General features: G+C 49.3%; 1 protein-coding gene across 6 annotated transcripts in view; it reads right to left on the bottom strand.

Annotated features, from left to right (window-relative positions):
- HIP1 (huntingtin interacting protein 1) overlaps positions 1–27,325 on the bottom strand; it is a 199,816-nt gene that overhangs the window by 11,474 nt on the left and 161,017 nt on the right. For all 6 annotated transcript variants that reach the window (XM_030797542.1, XM_030797544.1, XM_030797543.1 and 3 more), the window contains exons 9-25: positions 21,865–21,922; positions 17,726–17,801; positions 17,473–17,613; positions 16,610–16,707; positions 15,870–15,942; positions 14,273–14,456; positions 13,052–13,140; positions 12,539–12,655; positions 9,776–9,877; positions 9,092–9,235; positions 8,498–8,633; positions 7,548–7,634; positions 7,246–7,353; positions 6,594–6,730; positions 2,035–2,145; positions 928–986; positions 97–190 (exon numbers count right to left, since the gene is read on the bottom strand). In XM_030797542.1, coding sequence (XP_030653402.1) covers positions 97–190; positions 928–986; positions 2,035–2,145; positions 6,594–6,730; positions 7,246–7,353; positions 7,548–7,634; positions 8,498–8,633; positions 9,092–9,235; positions 9,776–9,877; positions 12,539–12,655; positions 13,052–13,140; positions 14,273–14,456; positions 15,870–15,942; positions 16,610–16,707; positions 17,473–17,613; positions 17,726–17,801; positions 21,865–21,922 — 1,814 coding nt within the window. The remainder of the gene's footprint in view (positions 1–96; positions 191–927; positions 987–2,034; positions 2,146–6,593; positions 6,731–7,245; positions 7,354–7,547; positions 7,635–8,497; positions 8,634–9,091; positions 9,236–9,775; positions 9,878–12,538; positions 12,656–13,051; positions 13,141–14,272; positions 14,457–15,869; positions 15,943–16,609; positions 16,708–17,472; positions 17,614–17,725; positions 17,802–21,864; positions 21,923–27,325) is intronic.

Below are 27,325 nucleotides of genomic sequence, written 5' to 3'. Positions count from 1 at the left end.
CACACAGAGCAAGATGGCAGCATCATAGAGTCTGGTGGAGCGGGAGTCTGTCACCAATGCCTCCTCTTCCTGCCGAGGGCCCACACCCACGCTCACCCTGCCGCTCTCCACAATCTCTCTCTGGAGGTCCTTAGAGGCCACGATGAGCACCTGAATAGCTTGCATGAGGCTGGTACAGCAACCAAGGATCCTGCCAAACAAACAAACAAACAAGTCGGGGATACACTGAGACCAAGATCCAAGATCAATGAACACAACGGTTTTCTTCCCCACTCCTAGCCAAAGGCAAGCTTGGAATGGGAAAGGGAGGTAAGAAGCGTGCTGAGATTGCTGGAACATTCTGCGGGGAGGCACCGAAGGAGAGGCTGGGGAGTGAGAGAGATCTAATTGTGGGTCTCCATCGTAAGGAATAGTGAAGTTGTGATTCCTAGGGCTTCTTTTCTTCTTTTTTGAGACAGAGTCTTGCTCTGTCGCCCAGGCTAGAATGCAGAGGCACAATCTTGGCTCACTGCAACCTCCACCTCCTGGGTTCAAGTGATTCTCCTGCCTCAGCCTCCCAAGTAGCTGGGACTACATGCATGCACCACCACGCCTGGCTAATTTTTGTATTTTTAGTAAAGACGATTTTTCACCACGTTGGGCAGGCTGGTCTCGAACTCCCGACCTCAGGTGATCCTCCCTCAGCCTCCCAAAGTGCTGGGATTACAGGTGTGAGCCACCGCGCCAGCCCGGGGTTTCTTTTCTTATATAGTGAAACAGCAATATTGCTGTCATCATTAATACTGTCATTGATGATTACATCAACTCAGCCCTTCCCCGTGGTTGCTACTGCTCTCCTCTAATTCCCTAATAAGTATGTAAAGTATAGCCCAATGTCAGGAAGACGGATCCTGCTCCCCTAGGTCCCACCGTGCCGCTCAGACCGACCTTTCATTCACCTCCAATTTGACTCCTGTGTCTCCTGCTCGGGATTTGCTGAGCATCTCCTGTGAAAAAGAAGCATGGTTTCTAAATGTGCCTTGAATATTAAGGATCCACTAATGTCCTACTATACTTTCAGTCCAACATCGTGTGGTAGCTGGGAAACCTGAATCTGGAAGTCCCCAAGTCCCTGCCCACATCCTTGAGAGAGTCAGAAAAAGAATCCAGACTCTAATCTATTCAGGGGGAGTGCAGCTGCAGTGGGCTGGCTCTGTGATCCGTGTCTTTTTGTTTTGTTTTGAGATGGAGTCTCACTCTGTCACCCAGGCTGGAGTGAGCGGTGCGATCTCGGCTCACTGCAACCTCCGCTCCCTGGGTTCAAGCGATTCTCCTGCCTCAGCCTCCCGAGTGGCTGGGATTACAGGCACACGCCACCACACCCAGCTAATTTTTGTATGTTTAGTACAGACCGGGTTTCACCACGTTGTCCTCCTGACCTCATGATCTGCCTGCCTCAGCCTCCCAAAGTACTGGGAATACAGGCGTGAGCCACCACGCCCGGCCAGAACCCAGGATGTTCTGACACCAAAGTATCTGATTCTTGAGGAAACTGATCACCTTCTCTCATGAGGACCTTCTCATTTTCTATCACTCAGAAAAACTAGCGAGTTCAGATTTTGGTCTCTTTTTTTCTTTTTTTACAATTTAAAAACATTTTTACAGACAGGGTCTCACTCTCTCACCCAGGCTAGAGTGCAGTGGTGCAATCATGGCTCACTGTAGCCTCCAATTCCTGGGCTCAAGTGATCCTCCTGCAGCCTCTGGAGTAGCTGGGACTGTAAGCATGCAACACCATGCCCAGCTAATTATTTTATTTTCTGTAGAGATGGGGTCTTGCTATGATGTCCAGGCTGGTCTCAAACTCCTGGACTCAAGTGATCCTCCCAAGGTGCTGGGGTTACAGGCATGAGCCACTGTGCCTGGCAAATTCTGGTTTCTGTCTTAGGGGGTCGCCATGGCCTTAACGAACGACTGTGACATGTCTAATGAGCAGTGTTGCAGAAGGGCAGCTGCAAAGGCATCGTTTCAGGAGATCCTGCAGGAGCCTCCTACCTCTATTCTGGCCGTGGCAGTTTCAATAGCAGCTGAAGTGGCCGCCATCTCCTTGTCCACCAGGTCCCCCAGCTCCTCCTGCTTGATGTCCAGGCCCCTGGGCAGGAGCTCCTGTGAACACATCACAAAGGCTGAACTGACCCTGGGGCCTCCTCTCTCTTCTCCTCTGCCATCTGTAACCCTTACAAGATGGCAGAGGCAGGAGGCCACCCAGCAAACACATTCTGCAAGCCACGGGGCTTGTGGGGGGGGGGTCTTTCGCAGACCCCATCTTGTCCTCTCTGTGACACGAACTCTGGAACCTCATGCTCCTCCTCACTCAGGATCCACCTCCTTCCAGAATGCCATTGCTGCCTCCCCCTGCAAGGCCATTCCGCCACCACTAAGACCCCAGTGCCTTAGTTGTGCGGTGTCAATTGTACTAGCTACACAGGAGGTATTTTTTACAATTTTTTTTCTTTTTCTTTTTTCTTTCTTTCTTTCTGTTTTTTTTTTTTTTTTTTTTTTTTTTTTTTTTCAAGACAGAGTCTCAATCTGTTGCCCAGGCTGGATGGAGTACAGTGGCACAATCTCGGCTCACTGCAGCCTCCGCCTCCCGGGCTCAAGGGATTATCCTGCCTCAGCCTCCCAAGTAGCTGGGATTGCAGGTTTGTGCCACCATGCCCAGCCAATTTTCATATTTTTAGTAGAGATAGGTTTCACTATTTTGCCCAGGCTGGTCTCGAACTCCTGACCTCAGGTAATCCTCCTGCCTCGGCCTCCCAAAGTGCTGGGATTACAGGTGTAAGCCACCATGCCTGGACCTAATTTTTGATTTTTTTGAGACAGAGTCTTGCTCTGTCACCAAAGATGGAGTGCAGTGGCATGATCATAGCTCACTGCAGCCTCGACCTTCCATGCTCAAGCAATCCTCCCACCTCTACCACCAGAGTAGCTGGGAGTACAGGGGTGCACCACCAAGCCCGGCTAATTGTGTTTTTTTTAATAGAGATGGGGTCTCACTATGTTGCCCAGGCTGGTCTTGAATTCCTGGGCTCAAGTGATCCTCCCGTCTTGGCCTCCCAATGTGCTGGGACTGAGTTACTACACCTGGCCTACAACTTTTTCAAATACAGATGGTATCTTCCACTTTGACCCTGACTTAACTCCGCTTCCACAGTGATCATATGAGGCGGGTATTATTCCTACTATGCAGATAGGAAGCCGGGGATAAGAGGTAGAATGTCTTGACCACAGTTATGCTAACAAATGGCAGGGCAGGGATTTGAACTAAGGTCTGACAAACAGCAAAGCCTATGATTTTTAAAACATGATGTGTTATACATACTATGGTATAAAATATATATGAATGGTTCGAAGGATAAGAATAAAGACGCATGTTATCCACCACCCAACTTAAAACTTAAGGAATGCCATAAGAAACATCAATACCTTTGGAATCCTATTTGTACTTGTATGTGCCCTAATTCTACCTCCCTTCCTCCCTGCCTTCTATCCCAAGAGACACAGAATTCAAGAGAGTGGTTGTCGTGTCTTATTTTATTTTTATTTTTTTAAGACAAAAAATAAAAGCCTGTTGCCCAGGCTGGAGTGCAGTGGTGCGATCATAGCTCACTGCAGCCTCCCACTCCTGGGCTCAAGTGATCCTCCTGCCTCAGCCTCCTGAGTAGCTGGGACAACAGGCACACACCACTAGGCTCTGCTAACTTTTAAACTTTTTTGTAGAGTCAGAGTCTTGCTTTGTAGCCCAGGCTGTATCAAACTCCCGGCCTCAAGTGATCCTCCCGCTCTGGCCTCCCAAAGTTCTGGGATTTTCAGACATGTGCCACTATGCCTGGCCTGTCTTATTATTATTATTTTTTAACTCCATATAGATGCATCCCTAAACAATATATTGTTAAGTTTGAATGTTTGAGTCTTTTTATATAAAAGGAATCCTGCTGTATATATTTTTCCATGACTTGATTTTTCACTCAACATTCTATGTGTGAGATTCATCCTAATACCTAGTAATTCTGATTCTACGTATATACTCTAGAGAAACTGACATGTGTGCATGTATGATCATAGGGGCAAATTAATAACAACCCAAACTGGAAATAACCCAAATGTCCATCACCAAGAGAACAGACAGATGAATTAAACGGTATTCACACGATAGATAATGAGAGAGTAGTGAAAATGAATGTATCTTCTTAGATTAATTTCACAGAATGTGGAGTGAAAAAGTGAGTTGTAGAAGAATATATACAGTAGGATTCCATTTACCTGTAGTCTATATCATGTGAAACTAACTCTATTATTTAGGGAGGCAAAGATGAAGATGATAATTTTTTTTTTTTTGAGGCAGTGTCTCACTCTGTCACCCAGGCTGGAGTGCAATGGTGCAATCTTGGCTCACAGCAGCCTCCGCCTCCTGGGCTCAAGGGATTATCCTGCCTCAGCCTCTCAAGTAGCTGGGATTACAGTTGTGCTCTGGGATTACAAAATTAGCCACCACACCTGGCTAATTTTGTATTTTTAATAGAGATGGAGTTTCATTATGTTGGCCAGGCTGGTCTCGAACTCCTGGCCTCAGGTGATCCGCCTACCTCAGCCTCCCAAAGTGCTGGGATCACAGGCATGAGCCACCACAACTGGCCCTGATCTTTTTATTTTTTCTTTTTAGAGACAGGGTCTTACTCTGTCACCCAGGCTGGAGTACAGTGGTGCGATCACGGTTCACCGCAATCTTGAGCTCCTAGGCTTAGGTGATCCTCCTGCCTCAGCCCCCTGAGTAGCTGGGACCACAAATGCTCACCATCACACCTGGCCAATTTTTAAATTTGTTGTAGAGAGAGGGCGCCACTAAGTTGCCCAGGCTGGTCTCAAATTCCTGGCCTCAATTGATCCATCCACCTTGGCTGGACGTGGTCTTTTTATTATCTTCTTCTGGAACTCCAATCAGACATTCTATCCTCATGGCTTTTATTTTTTATTTGTTTATTTTTTGAGCGGAGTTTCGCTCTTGTTACCCAGGCTGGAGTGCAAAGGCACGATCTCAGCTCACTGCAACCTCAGCTTCCCAGGTTCAAGTGATTCTCCTGCCTCAGCCTCCTAAGTAGCTGGGATTACAGGCGCCCACCATCACGCCTGGCTAATTTTTTGTATTTTTAGTAGAAACGGGGTTTCGCCATGTTGGCCAGGCTGGGCTCAAACTCCTGACCTCAGGTGATCCACCTGTCTCAGCCTCCCAAAATGCTGGGATTACAGGCGTTGAGCCACCATGCCTGGCCCTATCCTCATGTCTTAACCAATATATTCCAATTCATAACACTGGGGAAAAAAATGGAAAAAAATTGTACTTCATAGAAATGGTTTTCTTATTTTTCTTTCCCATAGAGTCCATGTCTTCTCTGTCCCTATATACACTTAACCCAATTTCTGGTATACAAGACATATTTATTTATTTATAGCAGAGGCAGGGTCTCACTCTGTTGCCCAGGCTGGAGTGCAGTGGCACAATCATAGCTCACTGTGGCCTCCAACTCCTGGGCTCAAGCAATCCTCCTGCCTCAGCCTCCCGAGTAGCTGGGAGTACAGGTGTGTGACATCATGCCTATCTAATTTTTAAAAAATTTTTATTTGGTAGAGACAAGGTCTCACTATGTTGCCTAGGCTGATATTGAACTCCTGGGCCTCGAGTGATCCCTCCTGCCTTGGCCTCCCAAAGTGCAGGGATTACAGGTGTGAGCCACTGTGCTCAGCCACTACATCTTTAGTAAATGAATGAATACAGTGTTATTTCCATTTTGGGTATTACCTGCCCATCTAGATAAAAATCCTCGGAGACAGGGGAGCTGCCCATACTTCTTTGATATTGCCTAGTATTGTAATGATGACAACATAGTAGATTCTCAGCTAACAGCCAGTGAATTAAATATAGCTGGAAAGTCCTTCAGGAGGTTTTCCCTTTTTTAAAAATTTTTTTTATTTTTAAAGAGACAGGGTCTCATTTTGTTGCCCAGGCCTGTCTCAAACTTCTGGGATCAAGTGATTCTATTTTTTTTTTTTTTTTTTTTTTTGAGACGGATCTCACTCTTATGCCCAGGCTGGAGTGCAATGGCGTGATCTCGGCTCACTGCAACCTCCGCCTCCTGGGTTCAAGCAATTCTCCTGCCTCGGCCTCCCAGTACCTGGAATTATAGGCATACACTACCATGCTGGGCTGATTTTTGTATTTTTAGTAGAGACAGGGTTTCACCCTGTTGGCCAGGCTGGTCTCTAACTCTTGACCTCAAGTGATCTGCCCACCTCAGCCTCCCAAAGTGCTGGGATTACAGGCATGAGCCATCACGTCTAGCCTCAAGTGATCCTCCTGACTCGGCCTCCCAAAGTGCTGGGGTTACAGGCATACATCACTGCACCCGGCCAGATTTTCCAATTTTAACAATTTGTTTCTAGAATCAAGTTGTAAGTGCAGAAAGAACTAGTTCAGAACATCACCGATTCCCTGGGCGTTCACCAGCATGCACACCCAGAAGAACAACAACGCTCCTCAACCATACTACTACAAGTACCTCGCCGATGGCCTTGATCTTGCTCAGGCAGTTCCTCATGGCTGTGCTGTCGGCATTCTCAAGCCTTCCCTCTTCCTCCAGGGAGGCCAGGTAGGCGAGGGTTTCCCTGCCATACTGCTTACAAGCCTCGGTCAGTGCTGGAGATACAAGGCAATAGACACTTTTTTTTTTTTTTCTTTTTTGAGACGGAGTCTCGCTCTTGTTGCCCAGGCTGGAGTGCAGTGGCGCCATCTCGGCTCACTGCAAACTCCGCCTCCTGAGTTCAAGCAATTCTCCTGGGATTACAGGTGCGCCACCAAGCCCGGCTAATTTTTGTATTTTTAGCAGAGACGGGGTTTTGCCATATTGGCCAGGCTGGTCTCGAACTCCTGACCTCAGGTGATCTGCCCGCCTCATCCTCCCAAAGTGTTATGGCGATTACAGGCATGAATCATTGCATCCGGCCCATCATTTTTGTATCTTTAGTAGAGATGGCGTTTTGTCATATTGGCCAGGCTGTTCTTGAACTCCCGACCTCAAAGTGATCTGCCCGCCTCAGCCTCCCAAAGTGCTGGGGTTACAGGCATGAGCCACTGCGCCCAGCCCAACAGAGACTTTTAAAGGCCCCCTGCTCCCCTGGTCCATGAACAGCCCCTCATGTCCTGGTACTCACAGTCGGCAGGCTCCGGTGGGGCTCTGAGGCAGGTGGTGGCACCATGAGCAATGGCGTCGCTGGTCAAGTGGGCCAGCAGGGTTATGGAATGGAGAAGTCCACTGGCGTCTGCCAGGATTGGAAAGGGAAGTTTCTCAGGTCTGGTTGATGGTGTCACTTTCATACCCTCTCCTCCCCTGTTTTATGCGTTACCTACATGCCTTTCTTGATGCAGAGGGAGCTGTCACTATCCCCGCATTCAGGTGCTTCTGAACCCTGTCCTGCCGTCACTAATGACAGAGACTATCCTTGGCCATTCTTACCTTCTGGGCAGGCCAGATACTGGCTCCAGCTTTTCTCCAGTTGCTCGATGCAGCTGGAAATGGATGTGACCGTGGAGAGGAGGTGATCTGTGAGAGGGAATACAGGGCAAGGTCAGAGCAAGTTCTCATAGCTGGCTTCATCCTTGTTCATTAAGCACTGAATGGAGGAGCTTACCTAGTGGGTAAGCTTCCTGCCTAGACGTGAAGTTCATGAGTAATCACCTCTTGATTTAGACCATAGTTTTTTCCTTAGAGAAACACAGAATTGTCTGCTCCTGGTGGATGTTTTATCAGTGTGACCCACTGTCTAAAGCAGTGGCTATCACACCTGGGGGCTTTAGAAAATACTACTGCTGGGCCTGGCGTGGTGTCTCATGCCTGCAATTCCAGCACTTTGAGAGGCCAAAGTGGGAGTTCAGAAGTTCGGGACCATCCTGGGCAATATAGTGAGACCTTGTCTCTACCAAAAATTAAAAAATTAGCCAAGGCCAGGCATGGGGGCTCATGCCTGTAATTCCAGCACTTTGGGGGGCCAAGGTGGGTGGATAGCCTGAGCCCAGCTCTTCAAGACCAGTCTGAGCGACCAAAACCAAAAATTAGCTGGGCGTGGTGTTGCATGCCTGTAGTCCCAGCTACTTGGGAGACTGAGTGGGGAGGATTGCGTGAGCCCAGGAAGGGGAGGTTGCAGTGAGCCACGGCAGTGCACTCCAGCCTGGGCAACAGAGTAAGACCCTAACTCAAAAAGGGGGAAAAAAAATACTAGTGTACAGGTCCTAATGCACAGAGTTTCCAAATGTAACTGATCTAGGATGGGGCCTGGGCACCCCTAAGGTAAAGCTGACATGCCGCTGGGCTGAGAGCACCTGAATTAAGTATCACGAGATTCAACATCAACAGAGTCTCAGGCTGTAAGGACCTGGCCCCTGCCAGCTGGGCAATTGCAAGTGTACCTGCAGACCCAGCGCAGCTGATGAGAGGAGGTTCTTCAAGCTGGTTCAGGGCGTCTTGTATCACCTGCTCCGCAGCCTTCCTGGACCCCACCAGAAGCATTTTTCGTTGGTCTTTGGCAAGCTGGCACATAGATTCCTAAAAACGGTCCAGGGAGGTGAGAGTCTGCCCTAGACTCCATAATGAACCTGAGCAGCATGACCTGGCTGGGGCTGTTAGCATCTTAGCTCAAGTCATGGCCAATGAGGTCCAAGCCAGTAAGCTTGAGACAGAGAAAGGTGCTTTAACTGTGTGCACAGGGTGTGCGGCTGCCCACAGAGGCTGTGGGGATGGATCACTGCTCCCACTTCTCATGGCTGGGAGGAGATGCCAAACTTCTCTTCTCATACAAAAAAGACCACAGTTTGCTTTCCCTCATGGGCTCTGCAGGCAATGCAGGGCCTGCTGGCATTACACCTACAGAGTGTCTGCACAATCAGGCCAAGGCCCCAAACCCCTTCTCAGCAGCCCCGGGGTCCTCCCGGCCTCCGAGCATGCACAGAGGCCCCTCAGTGGGAATTCACAGGTGCTCGCTCGTGTCCGTGTCTGTGACTTGCCTCTGTGCTGGCCAGTTTGAGCTGAGTGTCCTGCAGTTCTTTCCGAAGAGCAGATAATTCCTCCTCCCTATGAGCTGCGCCACTCACCAGGCTGTCCCGCTCCTTCTCTAGCTCAGTGAACTGGGCTGCCCAGTTTGCTTCTGACTGCAAACGTGACCACAAGGAAAGAGGGAGACGCTGGTTGAGTTAAATAGTCCTTACTTCCCAAAGGTCCAACCCACCACCGGGTCGCAAGGACTGGGAAGGTGATGGCTCTTTAACCTGCCACTCTGATTCCCTCCCGAGGACACACTGATTGCAGCTGGGGCTGACTTGGCCGGGCCAAGGACGGTGGATGACAGCAACGCCAAAGCCAGGGGTGGGACAAGAAAGGAGGCCAGGCATGAAGGCTCATGTCTGTAATCCCAGCACTTTAGGAGGCTGAGGTGGGAGGATCACTTGAGCCCCGGAGTTCGAGTCCAGCCTGGGCAACATAGTGAAACCCCATCTCTACCAAAGAAAATACAAAAATTAGTCAGGTGTAGTGGTGTGTGCCTGTAGTCCCAATTGGCTAAGTGGGGAGGATCACCTGAGCCCAGGGAGGTGGAGGCTGCAGTGAGCTGCGATCGCACCACTGCATTCCAGCCTGGGTGACAGAAGAAGACCCTACCTCAAAAAACAAAAAAAAAGAAAGGAGCTATTTACTTGGGCAGAAGTTTCCAGGCTGCCTTGGAGAACCTGGAGCTCCCGTTGGCTTGTGGCGAGTTCTTGCTTCAAGCTCTCTAGAACTTCCAGCTGTTCTTGAGTCTGAAAGAGAAGAAAAACAGAGGGACTCTGATCTGGGTGGTAGTGACAAAGAATATAAAAATGTAAAAATGTCCCAAGTGATCAACAAGAGATCTGTAAACTCTACTGTATGTAAGTTACACCCCCCAAAAAAGTGCAGGGTATGGGAGGAGGAGGCGAGACCCCAGAGTATACTGAAAATGTGGAATGTCAAGGAAGGAATTTTTATTATTTATTTATTTATTTATTTATTTATTTATTTTTGAGATGGAGTCTCGCTGTTGTTGCCCAGGCTGGAGTGCAGTGGTGCAGTCTCGGCTCACCGCAACCTCTGCCTCCCAGGTTCAAGAGATTCTTGTGCCTCAGCCTCCCAAGCAGCTGGGACTATGGGCACGCGCCACCATGCCTGGCTAATTTTTATATTTTTAGTAGAGACGGGGTTTAACCACATTGGCTAGGCTGGTCTCGAACTCCTGACCTCAGGCAATCCTCTGGCCTTGGCCTCCCAAGGTGCTTGGATTACAAGTGAGCCGCTGTACCTGGCCTCCAGGAAGGAATTTTAGAAAAACTTCCCAAATGTCATGCTTGAGTCCGTAATACTAAAGGCAAACTGGGTCTTAAATTCAGGTATCCCAACAGCTGCTATATTGCTGAACTACAGCACCTTGCCATCCCCAAATGACTCTTTCTTTTATTTCTTGATGGTGTTTGTCAAAGAGTGGGTTGTGACTCCTTAGTAAAAATTCACAGCTAACATTTAAAAACATGGATTAAATAGAACAGAAAATAGCCAAATGAATTCACATAGTAAGGATGAGTATTGCTTGGTGAAACTTACTTGTATTTCCATGAGACAGATGTAGTTTTTTATGTGGGGTCACAGAAAACTGTGAAAGCCACTCCTCTAAATCTATGACATTTGGTTTGATCTGTCCGATATCTCTAACTCCACCTCTAAGCCTCTGATCTGCCTGTCGGTCCTGCCCCAACACAATGGTGCTCTCTCTTTTTTTTTTGAGATGGAGTCTCGCTCTGTTGCCCAAGCTGGAGCGCAGTGGTGTGATCTCAGCTCACTGCAACCTCTGCCTCCTGGATTCAAGTGATTCTCCTGCCTCAGACTCCCAAGTAGCTGAGACTACGGGCATGCACCACCATGCCTGGCTGATTTTTTTGTATTTTTAGTAGAGATGGGGTTTCACCATGTTGGTCAGGCTGGTCTTGAACTCCTGACCTGAGGTGATCTGCCCACCTCAGCCTCCCAAAGTGTTGGGATTACAGGTGTGAGCCATTGCGCCTGCCTCTTTTTTTTTTTTTTTTTTTTTTTAATAGAGACAGGTCTTGCTCTGTCACCCAGGCTGGGGTGCAGAGGGGCGATCATAGCTCACTGCAGCCTCAATCTCAAACTGGGCTCAAGCAATTTTCCCACCTCAGCTTCCTAAGTAGCCAGGATTGCAGGCATAGATGCTGCTACACCTGGATAATTTTTACATTTTTTTTTTGTCTTGCTCTGTTGCCCAGGCTGAAGTGCAGTGGCATGATCACAGCTCACTGCAGTGTCAAACTCCTGGGCTCAAGCAATCCTCCTGCATTAGCATCCCAAGTAGTTGGGCCTACAGGCATGCATTACCATGCCCAGCTAATTTCTTAAATTTTTTTTTTTTTTTTAGGTGAAGTCTTACTCTGTCACCAGGCTGGAGTGCAGTGGCGTGATCTCTGCTCACTGCAACCTCTGCCTCCTGGGTTCAAGCGATTCTCCTGCTTCAGCCTCCCAAGTAGCTGGGACTACAGGCACCCGCTACCACGCCTGGCTAATTTTTTGTGTTTTTAGTAGAGATGGAGTTTCACCATGTTGGCCAGGATAGTCTCGATCTCTTGACCGTGATCTCCCTGTCTCAGCCTCCCAAAGTGCTAGGATTACAGGTGTGAGCCACTGTGCCTGGCCAATGTCTTAATTTTTTGTAGACACAAGGTCTCACTTTGTTGCCCAGGCTGGCCTGGAACTCCTGGCCTCAAGCCATCCTCCCGCACACTGGGATTCCAGGTGGGAACCACTGTGCCCAGCCTGTTCTCAAGTTTTTGTAAATAATGCTCACCCCGCCAGGTGCAGTGGCTCACACCTGTAATCCCAGCACTTTGGGAGGCCGAGGTGGGTGGATCACAATGTCAGGCGTTCGAGACCAGCCTAGCCAATATGGTGAAACCCCGTCTCTACTAAAAATATGAAAATTAGCCAAGCGTGGTGGTGGGTGCCTGTAGTCCCAGCTACTCAGGAGGCTGAGGCAGGAGAATCGCTTGAACCCAAGAGGCGGAAGTGGCAGTGAACTGAGATCACGCCATTGCACTCCAGCCTGGGCAACAGAGTGAGACCCCGTTTCAAAAAAAAAAAAAATGCTCATCCCTCTCTCTCTGCTACCCATGTGTTTTCCTTTCCTCAAACTCTCCTCCAGCCTCATCCTTGGAAAGCCTTTGCTGATTAACCCCAGGCAACTTGGGTCCTTCTATTACTTCGTGTATGCACTGGGGATGGTGTCTTGCTGTTCTGTGTGGCCACCATGGTGTGCTCCCTGCTGTGTGATGCCAACCGACCCACAGAACTGCCCGTGGAGCAGAAGGCCACAAAGCCCCTGCCACCAGCTCAACAGCCCCCTCCCTCATTTCCCGAGTGCTCCTCCTCCCATTCACCTTCCGCTGGCCCTGGTCACTGATGCGCTCCAACGAATCCTCCAGCTCTTTTTTCTCTCGTTCCAAATCTCCCTGGGCTTGTCTGGCCACGGACACCTGTTTGGTCACCTCTGCATTCTGCAAAAGAAGAACAGTGTCTTGAACCAGGAGATCCCAGGCTTAGAAGACAACCTCCTTCTAGGACAATCACACTCAGGCTGTGCGTGCCCTGGAATCAGACATGGGAATCACTTTCCTACTCAGAGCCGGAACAGAGCTATCACCTTCAGATGCTTGACGCTCAAGTATTTACAAAACAATAAAGAAGGTGGGTGACCTACATGGGATTGGCACGCAGGACAGAGCCCAAGACACAGAGGCAAGGAAGCCTGAAAAGGTGTGGTTCCCGAGATGACGGCAATGCCTTAGAGATCAATGTAGGGGTTGCTGGCCGCGGGGAAGCCACAGGCCTGAGCCACTCTCTCCCCGGAGGTGCGGGGCCTGCAGGATGGTGATAGGGGCTGAGGGTCCTACCTTCCGCAGCAGGTCAGCGTGGTTCTGAACCAGCTCGCTGTACTTCTCCTTTAGCTTGCTATATCGCTGTTCATTGGCTTGAGCTTTCCCTGTATTGCCAAGGACCAAGGTGAGGAGTCTACCCTAGCAGGGACCCTTGCCCTCCTTGCAATGAGCCAGGGTCCCTAGAAGATCCTCCTTGTTTTGTTTTGAGACAGTCTTGCTCTGTCACCCAGGCTGGGGTGCAGTGGCACAATCACTGCTCACTGCAGCCTCGACCTCCTTGGGCTCAAGACATCCTCCCACCCCATTCTCCTGAGCAGCTGGGCTCATGGGCATATGCCACCACACCTGGCTAATTTTTGTAGAGACGGGGGTCTCACTATGTTGCCCAGGCTGGTTTCAAACTCCTGGGCTCAGGCGATTCTCCCACCTCAGTAGGATTATAGGCATGAGCCACTGTGCCCGGCCAAAGATCCTCCTTTGATTTAGGAATGCATATATGCTTTTCTCCCTTGAAAGTCCTACTTACAGAAACTTCTCCAGGAAGTCATCTTTAAAAAGAATTCAACTAGTTAAAAATCAAGCCAGGGGCCAAGCGAGGTGGCTTATGCCTATAATCCCAGCACTTTGGGAGGCCAAGGTGGGTGGATCACCTGAGGTCAGGAGTTCGAGACCAGCCTGACCAATATGGTGAAACCTCATCTCTACTAAAAATACAAAAATCAGCTGGACATGGTGGTGTGTGCCTGTAATCCCAGCTACTCGGGAGGCTGAGGCAGGACAATCGCTTACACCTCGGAGGTGGAGGTTGCAGTGAGCCCAGATCACACCACTGCATTCCAGCCTGGGTGACAGAGTGAGACTCCACCTCAAAAAAATAAAACAAAACAAAAAAATAATCAAGCCAGGGATTCATGCCTCTTCAGCACTTACGTACATGGCATTTATTCTATGGGGGCTTTCAGCTTTTTAAAAAATTTAATTGAAATTTTTTAGAGACAAGGCTGTCTGTTACAGAGGCCGGAGTGCGGTGGTGCAATCAGCTCACTGCAGCCTTTAATTCCTGGGCTCAAGTGATCCTCCTGTCTCAGCCTCAAGAGTAGCTGGGACTACAGGCACGTGCAACCCTAACCCTAACCCTAACCCTAACCCAGCCTCTGTGCCGCATCCTGAGTCCAGCTGGGCTCTGCTGCCCGTGCCTGCCCCCAGGGCCCACCCCCGCCCCCACTGACTGCTCACTTTCTATCTCAGACAGGCTCCGCTGAGCCTTCTCGGTGTCCTCCCGCTGCCTCCTGAGCTCGTCCAGTTCTGCCCGCAGGAACTCACAGTCGTCGGCCGCCTGCTGCCGCAGGTGCTGCTGCTCGGCCAGCTCTGCTTCCAGCTCGCTGACGCGGCCCTTCAGCTGCAGCACAACCCGCTGGCTCTGTGGGGGACTCGGGTCATGAGGCCAACCGCCCGCTGCCACGGGTCACGGGCATGGGCGGGAGAAGCAGGTCCTACCACACTTCCAAGTAAATACCCGATTCCCCTAAGTCAACTCTCCACATCCCAGGAGGGTTGGAGCATCTGGTCATTAGGAGCCCCTCAATCAACAGCAATAACAGGGGATGATGGCCGGGGAATTGTGGTCCTCTTTAGAGTGGCTGGGGGTAGCAGCAGCTGTCCCTGTGGGTAAAGTCACCTGACCAGCCACTGTGAGGGGTGGTTGTTAATACAGCACCAACATTGCTCACAGCCGTCTCTTCTTTTTTTTTTTTTTTGATGGTTGGGGAAGGGGGGACAGGGTATCACTATCACCCAGACTGGAGTGCAGTGAGGTGATCATGGCTCACTGCAGCCTCAACCTCCTGGGCTCAAGAGATCCTCTAGCTTCAGCCTCCCAAGTAGCTGGCATTACAGGTATGCACCACCATGCCCAGCTAATTTTTAAAAAGTATTTTGTAGAGATGGGGTCTTGCTATGTTGCCCAAGCTAGTCTTGAACTGCTGGGCTCAAGTGATCCTTCTGCCTGAGCCTTCCAAAGTGCTGGGGTTACAGGCGTGAGCCACTGTGCCCGGCAAACCAATCTCTCCTTATCGCCATGTGAGAAGGTCTGGTCTTGTTCTCCACAGCTTCTCAGCCTCGTGGGGACCAAGGTCATCTCTGGGTATCAATCACATGGATACTGTGCCTGGCCTAAATGCTGTCCTCATGGCATGTAAAATGGAAATGCATTATGACAGAGAACACAAGAAGACCTGGTTCTTTTGGATTTAGCATTTCTACCAGTTTTTATTTGGTTTTAGAGACACAGGTCTCGCTATGTTGCCCAGCCTGGATTCAAAACTCCTGGGCGTCAGTGATCCTCCTACCTCAGCCTCCTGAGTAGCTGGGATCACAGGTGTGCACCGCCATGCCTGGCTTGTTTCTACTAATTAACCTACCCTGAGGATGTGGTCCAAATCTGTCTATGTGATACAATTTGTTTTTTTTTTTTTTTGAGACAGAGTCTTGTTCTGTTGCCCAGGCTGGAGAGCAGTGGCACGATCTCAGTTCACTGCAACCTCTGCCTCCCAAGTTCAAGCAATTCTCATGCCTCAGCTTCCCAAGTAGCTGGGATTACAGGTGCCTGCCAACACACCCGGCTAATTATTGCATTTTTATTGAAGACAGGGTTTCACTCTGTTGCCCAGGCTGGTCTCAAACTCCCAACCTCAGGTAATCCTCCTGCCTTGGCCTCCCAAAGTGCTGGGATTACAGGTGTGAGCCACTGTGCCTGGCCAGTGTGATGCAAATTTAACATTCAAATCTACCGTGTTTTGGTGAAGCGCAAAGGCAGAGCAGATCCAAGGCATACCTCAGTCTTCATGTTTTCTAGCTGTGCCTTCAGTCCACTGATCTCTCTGTATAGTCGCTCAATTAAGTGGTCCCTGGAAAGAGAAGGGGAGTGAGTTTGCTTCCATAGTGCTTCTATCCCTCTCTTTTTAATTGTGAGCTCGGGAAGAAATTAAAAGCTGGTATTAATTTGGGGACAATTCTTTGAAATGCCATAAATTATGCTCTAAATGTTACCAGATACTAATCTAATACTCATAAGTCCATGGTTATTGATTTTGTTCTGAGATTAAAGGGGCCAATATTTGAGGGTCAAGACATTCCTTTTTTGTGTGTTTTTGGTTTTGTTTTAGAGACAGTCTGGCTTTGTCGCCCAGGCTGAAGTGTAGTGGCACGATCATAGCTCACTGCAGCCTTGATATCCCAGGCTCAAGTGATCTTCCCAGTTCAATCTCCTGAGTAACTGGGACTACAGGTGTGTACCACCTGCCCAGCTAATTGTTTTACTTTTATTTAATAAAGATGGGATCTTGCTATGTTGCCCAAGCTTGGTCTTAAACTCCTGGCCTTAAAAAATCCTCCTGACTCATCCTCCCCAAATGTTGGGATTACAGGCATGAGCCATTGCCCCCGACCCTTCAAGATGTTCTTTATCTAAGAAGCCCCAGTATCATTAAGAATTCCTCTTTGGTTAGTGTTTTGAGGCAGACCATGGCTTAACTTAGCTCCTGAACCATCTGCTTGAACCCAGCTTGGACTCACTTCTCATCCTTGTTAACGCCGTTTTGACTGTTGAAATTGAAGGGATCACTGCTGAATGAGCTGCCAAAGATGTCATCAAACTTGTTGTCAAATAAATTCTGTGGTTGACCAAAAAGAAGTGAGAATAAGTCAGAGAGCCAGAGAATTCTGTGTGTGGGTCAGTTGAATGGTATGGGAGAATGCCCCTTTCTCAATTTGGTTCAGATCCGTTTAATTTTTTTTATTTTTTTGAGACAGGTTCTTGCTCTACTGCCCAGGCTAGAGTACAGTGGTGCAATCATAGCTCACTGCAGCCTCCAACTCCTGGCTCAAGTGATCCTCCTGGTTCAGCCTCCCGAGTAGCTGGAAGTATAGGTGTGTGCCACCATGCCTGGATAATTTTTTTATTTTAATTTTATTTATTTATATTTTTAGGGCCTGGTTCTTGTTCCCTTGCCTAGGCTGGAGTGCAGTGGCATGATAACAGCTCACCATAGCCTTGGCTGCCCATGCTCAAGTGATCCTCCCAACTCAGCTTCCCACAGAGCTGGGACCACAGGTGTATGCCACCACGTTTGGCTAATTTTGTAAAGATGGGGTCTTACTATGTTGCCCAGGCTGGTCTTGAACCAGCCTCAAGCAGTCATCCCACCTTAGCCTTGCAAAGTGTTGGGATTATAGCTGTGAGCCACTGCACCCAGCCAGACCCATTTATGATCCTTCTGGGAGCCACAAAGCAGGATGCTCAGCCTAGGTTGGTGCTAGGTGAAGAGAAGGCTGAACCTGGTTAGAATCAATGGGCTTTGGCCAGGGTTTCCCCGAGCCTCTCCCCTGTACTTGCAGGCAAGAGGAAAGGCCATGTTTCTCTCCCAAGTGATCCACACCTGCTGAGAGGCATCCATGTCCATGAGGTCATCCTTCTCTAGGACTGGCTCGCTGTCGGGGGATGAGGCCTCTGCAGGGATCACCACCACGGGGCTGATATGTTCTGACAGGGCTGAGGCTCGCAAGAAGTTGGGTGGGTTCTGAAGATGGAGACACATCCTCAAACAGTGCTTGCTTGCCAGGCCCCGCCGGCCTCTAAGAGGGTACTTGGGGCCTCTGCAGTGCCGAAGGTGTGTGGTCGGGTACGCTTACCTCGGGCAGCTGGGGGATCTGGATGAGCCGCTTGAAGTACTGCAGGTTGCTGGAGCGGTAGAACAGATCTTTCAACCTAGGGATGGAGAAGGACCTGAGGGGTGCTGGGTGTCTTCATCAGCCCCATGTAGGGGACAGAGCAGCCACCTGGCCTTCCTGCCCCCTCCCCAGCCCAAAGGCACAGGCTGTCAAGGAGATAAACTCCATGGCGCTGGGATTCAATTATGATGCTACAGAGGAGGATGATTTAAAGCTGGTCCTCAGTGACCTGGTGGTGAGGAAAGAGTAATTCATGCTACAAATCCTTTGGAAGAGTAGATAATCAAAAAGCTAATTTCTTCATTGCTGTAGAGTATATGTTGTTATTTTGCAGATTTAACTTCCGAGGAGTGTTTGGTTTAGAGTAACATTAAAAGAAATGGATTTTCTCTGAGGATAAGCCAACTAACCATAGGAAAAGGGAAGGGAATTTTACTACAAAGGTAGCTCTCTTCTTTCATTACTTCTCTTTGTTTTTAGACTATTTGTTCTCTCCACAATTAAGACTATAAGTTCCTGGGAAGTGGGGACTGAGCTCTGCTGAGCTGTTTCCCATAATGCCAGGGACAGGGGAGCCGTTCAATAAACACTTGGAGAATTACAATGGTTTGGTACTATGTCCTAATCTTGGGTGGATGTGCACATGAAGAAAGCAACATTTTTTTTTTCCTCTCTCTCTTTTTATAGAGGCAGGGTCTTGCTCTGTCACCCAGGCTAGAGTGCAGTGGTGCAATCAGAGATCACTGCAGCCTCGAATTCCTGGGCTCAAACAGTCTTCTGCCTCAGCCTCCTGAGTAGCTAGAACTACAGGGATGCACCACCATGCCTGGCTAATTTTTAATTTTTTGGTAGAAACAGGTTCTTGCTGTGTTGCCCAGGCTGGTCTCAAACTCCTGGCTTCAAGCAATCCTACTGCCTTGGCCTCCCAAAGTGCTGGGATTACAGGCGTGAGCCACTGCGCCCAGCCTGCAACAAGAGCTTTCTCCAGCTTAGTCCAATAAACGAAACCCCCAGGGTCTCGTTACAGCCTGTCAGATCCCAAGACCTAGGCCTGTCTCTGTCTCTGTGACATCACTGCTGCTTCCCCTGAATTCAAGGACAGTGAGGTCTCAGACAGCAGCCATGTCTGTGTGGAACAGCAAAGCAGCTACTCAGGGGAGATGTTTTTAATAAGCTTGAAGCAAATGAAAGGAAATGAAATCACCTGACCACACGTCCCCATCTTGCTGGTTTGGAGCCAACAGTAATAGGCTCAACTGCTTTCACAAGCTACCGGAATTTGACATTCCAGGAAATCAGCCTCAGGGCCTGTCTCCTTGGACTAAAGAAGCCATTTATCATAGCATATGTACTCGGCTTCTCTAGTGGAACAGGGGTACCAGGAGGTGGGTACAGCCACGCACTTGTCCTTCGCTTGCTCCTGGGGAACCAGGCAGAGAAGCTGAAACTTGGCATTTGGGAGCTATGGTCAAGGGTGAGGAAATTAACAGGAAAAACAAGAGAGTGCACTTTCACAGAGCTAAGCCAGGAGGCCCTTCTCAGCCCCCTCTGTCCTCCCAACTCTCACTCTATTATCCTTCCCTTTTGCCTGGTTTCCCCTCCCCTCCCCTCCCCTCCTTTCCTTCTTTTTTTTTTGGATGGAGTCTTTCTCTGTTGTCCAAGCTGTAGTGCAGTGGCATGATCTCAGCTCACTGCAACCTCTGCCACCTGAGTTCAAGCAATTCTCCTGCCTCAGCCTCCTGAGTAGCTGGGATTACAGGGCTAATTTTTGTATTTATAGTAGAGACAGGGTTTCACCATGTTGGCCAGGCTGCTCTCAAACTCCTGACCTCAAGTGATCCATTGCCTCGGCCTCCCAAAGTGCTGGGGTTACAGGCGTGAGCCACTGTGCCCAGCCTAAATAAAGTTTTTTTTTTTTTTGAGATGGAATCTCATTCTGATGCCCAGGCTGGAGTGCAGTGACATGATCTTGGCTCACTGCAACCTCCACCTCCAGGTTCAAGCGATTCTTCTGCCTCAGCCTCCCAAGTAGCTGGGATTACCAGTGTGTGCCACCATGCCCTGCTAATTTTTTAGTAGAGACGGGGTTTCACCATGTTGACCAGGCTGGTCTTGAACTCCTGACCTCAAGTGATCTGCCCACCTCAGCCTCCCAAAGTGCTGGTATTACAGACATGAGCCCCTGCACCTGGCTGGTGTTAGCAACTTTTATTGAGGCGGCAGTGCACAGCCAGCAGTGAAGGTCCTGTTCCTTGCAGAGAAGGGCTACCCCATAAGCAGTGAGCCCAGAATAGCAGCTGTTACATTTATACCCACTTTTAATTATATGTAAATTAATGGGCAGATTATGCAGAAATTTCTAGAAAAAAAGTGGTAAATTCTGGATTGTCAGGTTATTGCCATGGAAAGGGGCACTAACTTCTGGATGTTGCCATAGCAGTGGTAAACTGTCACTGCACACTGGTGGGTGTGTCTTATGCAGAGGTGCTTCCACTCCTTCCCTGTTTTACTTGTCCTTAATTTGGTCCGATGCCCGAGCCCTGCCTCCAGAGTCCAGTCTCCCATCCCACCTCAGAAGCAGGTCATATTTGTAGGGTATCAACCAAACCTGCTAGTGGATTGGACATGGGGGATGAGGAAAATGGTGACTTCCAGATCTCTGGCCTAAATGGATGATGGCAGTATTTGCTGAGACAGAAAAGAATGGGGAGGGGCTGGGCACAGTGACTCACGCCTGTAATCCCATCACTTTGGGAGGCAGATCACTTGAGGTCAGGACTTCAAGACCAGCCTGGCCAACATGGTGAAACCATATCTCTACTAAAAATACAAAAATTAGCCGGGCATGGTGGTGGGTGCCTATAATCCCAGCTACTGAAGAGGCTGAGGCAGGAAAATCACTGGAGATGGGGAGGCTGAGGTTGCAGTGAGCTGAGATCGCACCACTGCACTCAAGCCTGGGTGACAGAGCGAGGCTGTGTCTCAGAAACAAAAACAAACACAAACAAACAAAAACAAAATAGAGAGAGAAAGGTTTTTTTTTTTTGGGAAAACCTAAAGTACAGTTTGAGATTTAAGTATGCTATACAGATGTCAAATTGGGGACAAGAGGCTGGCATTCAGAAGTAAGGTCTGGCTAGAGATACATATTAAGGGGTTATCAGTCTATAAATGCTATAAGACAGAACTTAGGGAGAGGGAAAAGAGAAGAGGATGAAGTCTGGGGCATAAGCAGGCAACTAATGAATGGATGAAATCTCTTTCTTCTATATGCTTCTATGGGATTTATTAGAGAACCAATAGTTACCCTAGCTATAGGTAGATTTGACTCTGAGCTATTTTCACTTTACCACCTTAGAATGAAGATAACCTCAGGTCGGGTGTGGTGGCTCACGCCTGTAATCCCAGCACTTTGGGAGGCTGAGGCAGGCAGATCACAAGGTCAAGAGATCAAGACCATCCTGGCCAACATGGTGAAATCCCGTCTCTACTAAAAATACAAAAATTAGCTCAGCGTGGTGGTGCGTGCCTGTAGTCTCAGCTACTCGAGAGGTTGAGGCAGGAGAATCACTTGAACCCAGGAGGCAGAGGCTGCAGTGAGCCGAGATCGTGCCATTGATTGCACTCCAGCCTGGCGACAGAGCGAGACTCTGTCTCAAAAAAAAAAAAAAAAAAAAAAGAATGAAGATAACCTCACTCCCCCAAGTATTTTAAAAAAATTTTTTTTAGAGACAGGGTCTCACTTTGTCACCTAGACTGAAGTGCAGTGGCACAATCACAGCTCACTGCAGCCTCGAACTTCTAGGTTCAGGCCATCCTCCTGCCTCAGCCTCTCAAGTAGCTGGGATCACAGGTGCATACCACCGTGCCCACTAATTTGTTTTACTTTTTTTTTCTGTAGAGACGGGAGTCTCTCTATGTTGCCCAGCCTGGTGTCGAACTCCCGGCCTTAAGCGATCCTCCTGCCCCCGCCTCCCAAAGTGTTGGGGTTACAGGCATGAATCACTGTGTCCAGCCACCTCTCACAGTGCTCTTGTGTGGCTTAATGATTTTATAGTGCTCTTGGATTCACCTCCATTCCTGTTACTTGAACCACTTACTTTGTAAACTGCTCCATGAAGCGGTCCCGGTGGCCTTGCAGGGTGTCGGCTGGGAGACCTGGAAGAAATTGGAAAGAGTGTGAGAGGGGAGGGGGACCAGAGGGCAGGGAAGCCACAGCGGGGCTCTCGAGGGGGAGGGGCCCAGCTACCCTGGGGCATGTGTCCAGCACTGCCAGGGGCCACGGCTGGCCTAGAGCTGTCCCGAGGTCTGGTAACTAAGGGAGCCCAGCAGGAACCAGCAAGAGTGTGGAGACGCTTATCCTCCAAACCCTTCCACTTCAATTAGTTCCTGAAGGACAAGCCATGCTGGGCACAATGGGGTGGAAATTGTGTCCTGGACTAGAGAAGAAATGGTGACCTGACCCAGTAGCAGGCTGGACCATGGCAGGCCCAGGAGGGAGCAGTTCTTTCTCAGCTATTGCCTGCATTTATTTTAGGTTGAGGCTCAGGGCTGAAGTCTGGAAGAGATCCACAGAGCCTGCCCAAGAGGATGTCTGTCAGAAGGCAAAGAACAAGGGATTGAAGGCCGGGTGCAGTGGCTCACGCATGTAATCCCAGCACTTCGGGAGGCTGAGGCAGGAGAATCACTTGAGGTCAGGAGTTTGAGACCAGCCTGACCAACATGGTGAAACCACGTCTCTACTAAAAATACAGAAATTAGCCGGGCGTGGTGGCATGTGCCTGTAATCCCAGCTACTCGGGAGGCTGAGGCAGGAGAATCGCTTGAACCCGGCAGGCAGAGATTGCAGTGAGCTGAGATGGCACCACTGCACTCCAGCCTGGGTGACAGCGAGACTGTCAAAAAAAAGAACAAGGGATTGAGGCTTGGGATCTGAGTTCCAGTCCCGGCTTTGTTGGTAGCTAACTCTATGACACTGCACACCAGTAGCCTCTTAGGACAGCCTCCTCCCCTACAGAACCAGTTCTCTGAGGTCCTGTCACCTCTCAGATGTGGGAATCTGCATATTGCAGCTATAGATCATAGCTCAGCAATCCTTTTAGTGTTTGCTTTATTTGTTTAAATTTAAATTTGTTATTTGGAAATGGGTCATACATTAATTGGATAAAATCAGGGAACACATGTATAAAACATGATTATCGAAATGGCAAAAGATGGCTGGGGGCAGTGGCTCCCACGTCTAATCCCAGCACTTTGGGAGGCTGAGTGGGGAGCATCGCTTGTACCCAGGAGTTTGAGACCAGCCTGGGCAACATAGCGAGACCCCCATCTCTAGAAAAATTAACAAATAAAAGTTAGCCAGGTGTGGTGATGTGCACTGTGGTCTTAGCTACTCAAGAGGTTGAGGTGGGAGGATCTTTTAAGCCCAGGAGTTTGAGGCTGCAGTGAGCTATGATCGTACCACTGCACTCCAGCCTGGGTGACAGAGCAAGACCCCATCTTGAAACAAAACAAAACAAAAATGGCAAAAGTGGACAGTGGAATGAATATGGCACTTCACCTAAATGATCTTTCTCCCAAGAACCCTTAACCCCAGTTAAATCAGGAAAAAAACATCAGGCAAACAGAATTCAGGAACATTCTACAAAAAACTCAGAACCGTCAAAGTCATCAAAAATAAGGGAATTTGGAGAAGTGAAACGTCATAGCCAAGGAGACATCACATCTAAATGTCACATGGTGTACCGGATGAGATTCTGGGGCAGAAAAGGACATTCTGCGACAATCTGAATAAAGTACGAACTGTTTTTTTTTTTTTTTTTGAGACGGAATCTCTCTCTGTTGCCAGGCTGGAGGGCAGTGGCGCAATCTCAGCTCAACACAACCTCCGCCTCCTGGGTTCAAGCAATTCTCCTGCCTCAGCTCCCAAGTAGCTGGGACTACAGGCGGGCGCCACCACGCCTGGCTAATTTTTGTATTTTTAGCAGAGGCAGGGTTTCGCCATGTTGGCCAGGATGGTCTCAATCTCTTGACCTAGTGATCCGCCCGCCTTGACCTCCCAAAGTGCTGGGATTATGGGCATGAGCCACTGCGCCCTGCCTTAAGTATGAACTTTAATTAATAATAAGGTATCAACACTGGTTCATTAGTTGTGACACATGTTTCTTTTCTTTTTTTTTTTTTTTGAGACAGATTCTCGCTCTGTCACCCAGGCTGGAGTGCAGTGGTGCCATCTCGGCTCACTGCAAGCTCCACCTCCTGGGCTCACACCATTCTCCTGCCTCAGCCTCCAGAGTAGCTGGGACTACAGGCGCCCACCACCACGCCCGGCTAATTTTTCGTATTTTTATTAGAGACGGGGTTTCACTGTGTTAGCCAGGATGGTCTCGATCTCCTGACCTCGTGATCCGCCTGCCTCGGCTTCCCAAAGTGCTGGGATTACAGGCGTGAGCCACCGTGCCTGGCCAGTTGTGACAAATGTTTCATACTAATATACGAACAAAGGGAAAATGGAACTGGGTATACGAGAACTCTTGGTACTATTTTTATAACTTTTCTGTAGATCTAAAACAAAAATAAATGTTTATTTTTAGAAAAGAGGGCCGGGTGCAGTGGCTCACAATTGTAATCCCAGCACTTTGGGAGGCTGAGGCAGGAGGATCACTTGAGCTCAGGAGCTCGAGACCAGCCTGGCCAACAGGATGAAACCCTGTCTCTACTAAAAACAATCCAAAAATTAGCCGGGCATGGTGGCGGGCACCTGTAATCCCAGCTACTTGGGAGGCTGAGGCAGGAAAATCGCTTGAACCCGGGAAGTGGAGGTTGCAGTGGGCTGAGATTGTGCCACTGCACTTCAGCCTGGGCAACAGAGTGAGACCCTGTCTCAAAAAATAAAATAAAATAAAATAAAATAAATAAATAAATAAATAAATAAATAAATAAGTATGTATTGTAAAGAGTATCCCTCCTACCCCTTCCTCAGCCCAGAGGCAGTGTGGGTCTTCGGTATTGCCCTGCCTTCCATGAAGGCCTTTAAACCCAAACGCTTAATTACCTGTCTCTTCTCATAACTCCCTCAGCCTCCCGAGTAGCTGGGACTACAGGTGTGCACCACCATGCCCAGTTTAACTCCCCATTTTACAAAAAGGCAGTAGTGATGTTCTACTGAGCAACAGTGTACTTGGAAACAGTGAAAACTTTCCAGGGGAAACTATGAAAAGTTCTTCTGTATTCAGCACTCTAAGCAGCTGGTCCCTTCTCTTGGGGGCCCACCCCACCCTCTCAGCTCCTTCGGGCAGGCCTACTTGCCGCAAAGCCCTTCTAATCCCTGGGCAGCTAATTCCAATCTCCCTTCCACGAAACCATCCCAGATTAGCATCTAGGCGGTGCTACATCCTTCCCTTGTACTGTCTAAATAAAGAGATTCATTACTTGTCAATGACTGCAGTTACACAGTATACTGTCTTATACTACTTTTTTTTTTTTTTTTTTTTTTTTTGAGGCATGGTCTCGTTCTGTTGCCCAGGCTGGAGTGTGGTGGCACAAAGACGGCTCACTGTAGCCTTGACCTTCTGGGCTCAAGTGATCCTCCCGCCTTAGCCTCCCAGTTAGCTGGGACTACAGGCGCATGTCACCATGCCTGGCTAATTTTTGTATTTTTTGTAGAGACAGGGATTTCGCTATGTTGCTCAGGCTGGTCTCCAACCCCTGAGCTCAAGCGATCTGCCTGCAACAGCCTCCCAAAGTGATGGGATTCCATGTGTGAGCCACTGTGCCTGCCCCAGACACATCATTTTAAACCAGAAGGACACAAAAGTATAAGAACTGGCGGGTGTGGTGGGTCATACCTGTAATCCTAGCACTTTAGGAGGCTGAGGTGGGTGGATCACTTGAGGCCAGGAGTTTGAGACCAGCCTGGCCAACATGGGGAAACCCATCTCTACTAAAAATTCAAAAAACAACAACAACAAAAAATTAGCTGGGTGTGCCAGCACATGCCTGTGGTCCCAGCTACTCGGGAGGTTAAGGCACAAGAATTGCTTGAACCTGGTAGGCAGAGGTTGCAGTGAGCCGAGATTGTGCCCTTGCACTCCAGCCTGGGTGAGAGAGTGAGGCTCTGTCTCAGAAAAAAAAAAAAAAAAAAAAAAAAAAGTATAAGAACTTCTTTAAGACCAGAACCTCCAAACTATACATATTCTGCTAAGGGCACACCAGGGAACTGAAGCTAGGTAAGGGATAGGTCTCCATTTAATGAGCAGCTGTGTTTTATAATTTATATTTCTCCATAAAAGTCCATTTGCACAAAGGGATTGTGTGGATAAATGGTCTGGAAATCATTATGTTAGCTCATGTAGGTCTAGGCCAGGTCTGCTGATAATTTGTGCGGTTCATAGGATACATGACATACTTGATGAATGGTGATGTGCTCAAGCTAGAGGCAGACAGAGAGGACCATCCTGGTGATGGCAGCCACTGGTCCAGATGGCCTGCCACTGCCATCATGCCATCTGCAGCAGGGAGGCATGGCCAGGACTGCACACTCCATGGAGCAGGCAGGAGCCTCGCTCTCCTGGATGGGGCTGTAGCCGCCCAAGTTGTGACTGCAGATCTGAGCCTCCCTGTGCTCTTGAGGGTCCGGGAGCAGGCAGGAACCCTGCCTTCCCGGGCGCAGCTGCAGCTGCCCAAAACACAGCTGCAGACTTGGGCCTCTCGCTCCATGGAGTGGGTGGCAGCCCTGCTGCCCCACCCCCGCCCCCAGCCCTGGCTGCAGACTCAGGCATCCCTGTACTCTTCAGGGCCTGAGAAGGCTCTCCCTCCCCTCTTCTGAACCTGCTCCCACTTCCTGGCTTCTCCCTGCTGTCGGCACCCACTCTGATCTTACAGCAAAGTCAGGGCTGAGCCCTGGTGCCATGCATGGCAGCAGGAGGCAGATTCCTGGGAGAAAGGGCGGGTCCCCAGTGGGGGCTAGGCTGCCAATCCCACGGACTGAAGTGGCAACTTGGGGTGCCTTTTCCGGGCCTACCCATGGACCAATGGGGGTGCATTTCCTCCCCTCTGAGGCCCATAAAAGGCCTGAGCTCAGCCAGAGCTGAGCAGAGATGGGACGACCAGCTACAGAGAGGAGCTACCCTCTCTGCTGAGAGCTTCAGAGACCTGCAGAGATGCTAGGATGACCAGCTGCAGAGAGGAGCTACCCACTCCATGGCCTCTTTTCTGCTGAGGGCTGAACACTCGACAGGACAACCTGCCTACAGACAGAGAGCGGTACCCACTGCGGTCTCCTCTGAGCTGTTCTAATACTCAATAAAGCTCCTCTTCATCTTGTCCACCCTCCACTTGTCTGCATAACCTCATTCTTCCTGGATGCAGAACAAGAACTCAGGCAAAGGCGCCACTGGCCCCAGAGGTTTCCAGCCAGAAATCTGACACCCCAAAGATTCTGTAACACTGGGATGCAAGAGTGGCAAGCCAGGGGCTTTACTGGGGTCACCAAAGCCTGGGACCTGCTCTTTTATCTTCACAATGGTCAGGAGCTCTGGGGCCTTTTGGAACAGAAGCAGA

This window comes from Nomascus leucogenys, chromosome 17 (assembly GCF_006542625.1).
Source record: "Nomascus leucogenys isolate Asia chromosome 17, Asia_NLE_v1, whole genome shotgun sequence".
Taxonomy (NCBI): Eukaryota; Metazoa; Chordata; class Mammalia; order Primates; family Hylobatidae; genus Nomascus; species Nomascus leucogenys.
This window is presented reverse-complemented; position numbering and strand designations above follow the sequence as displayed.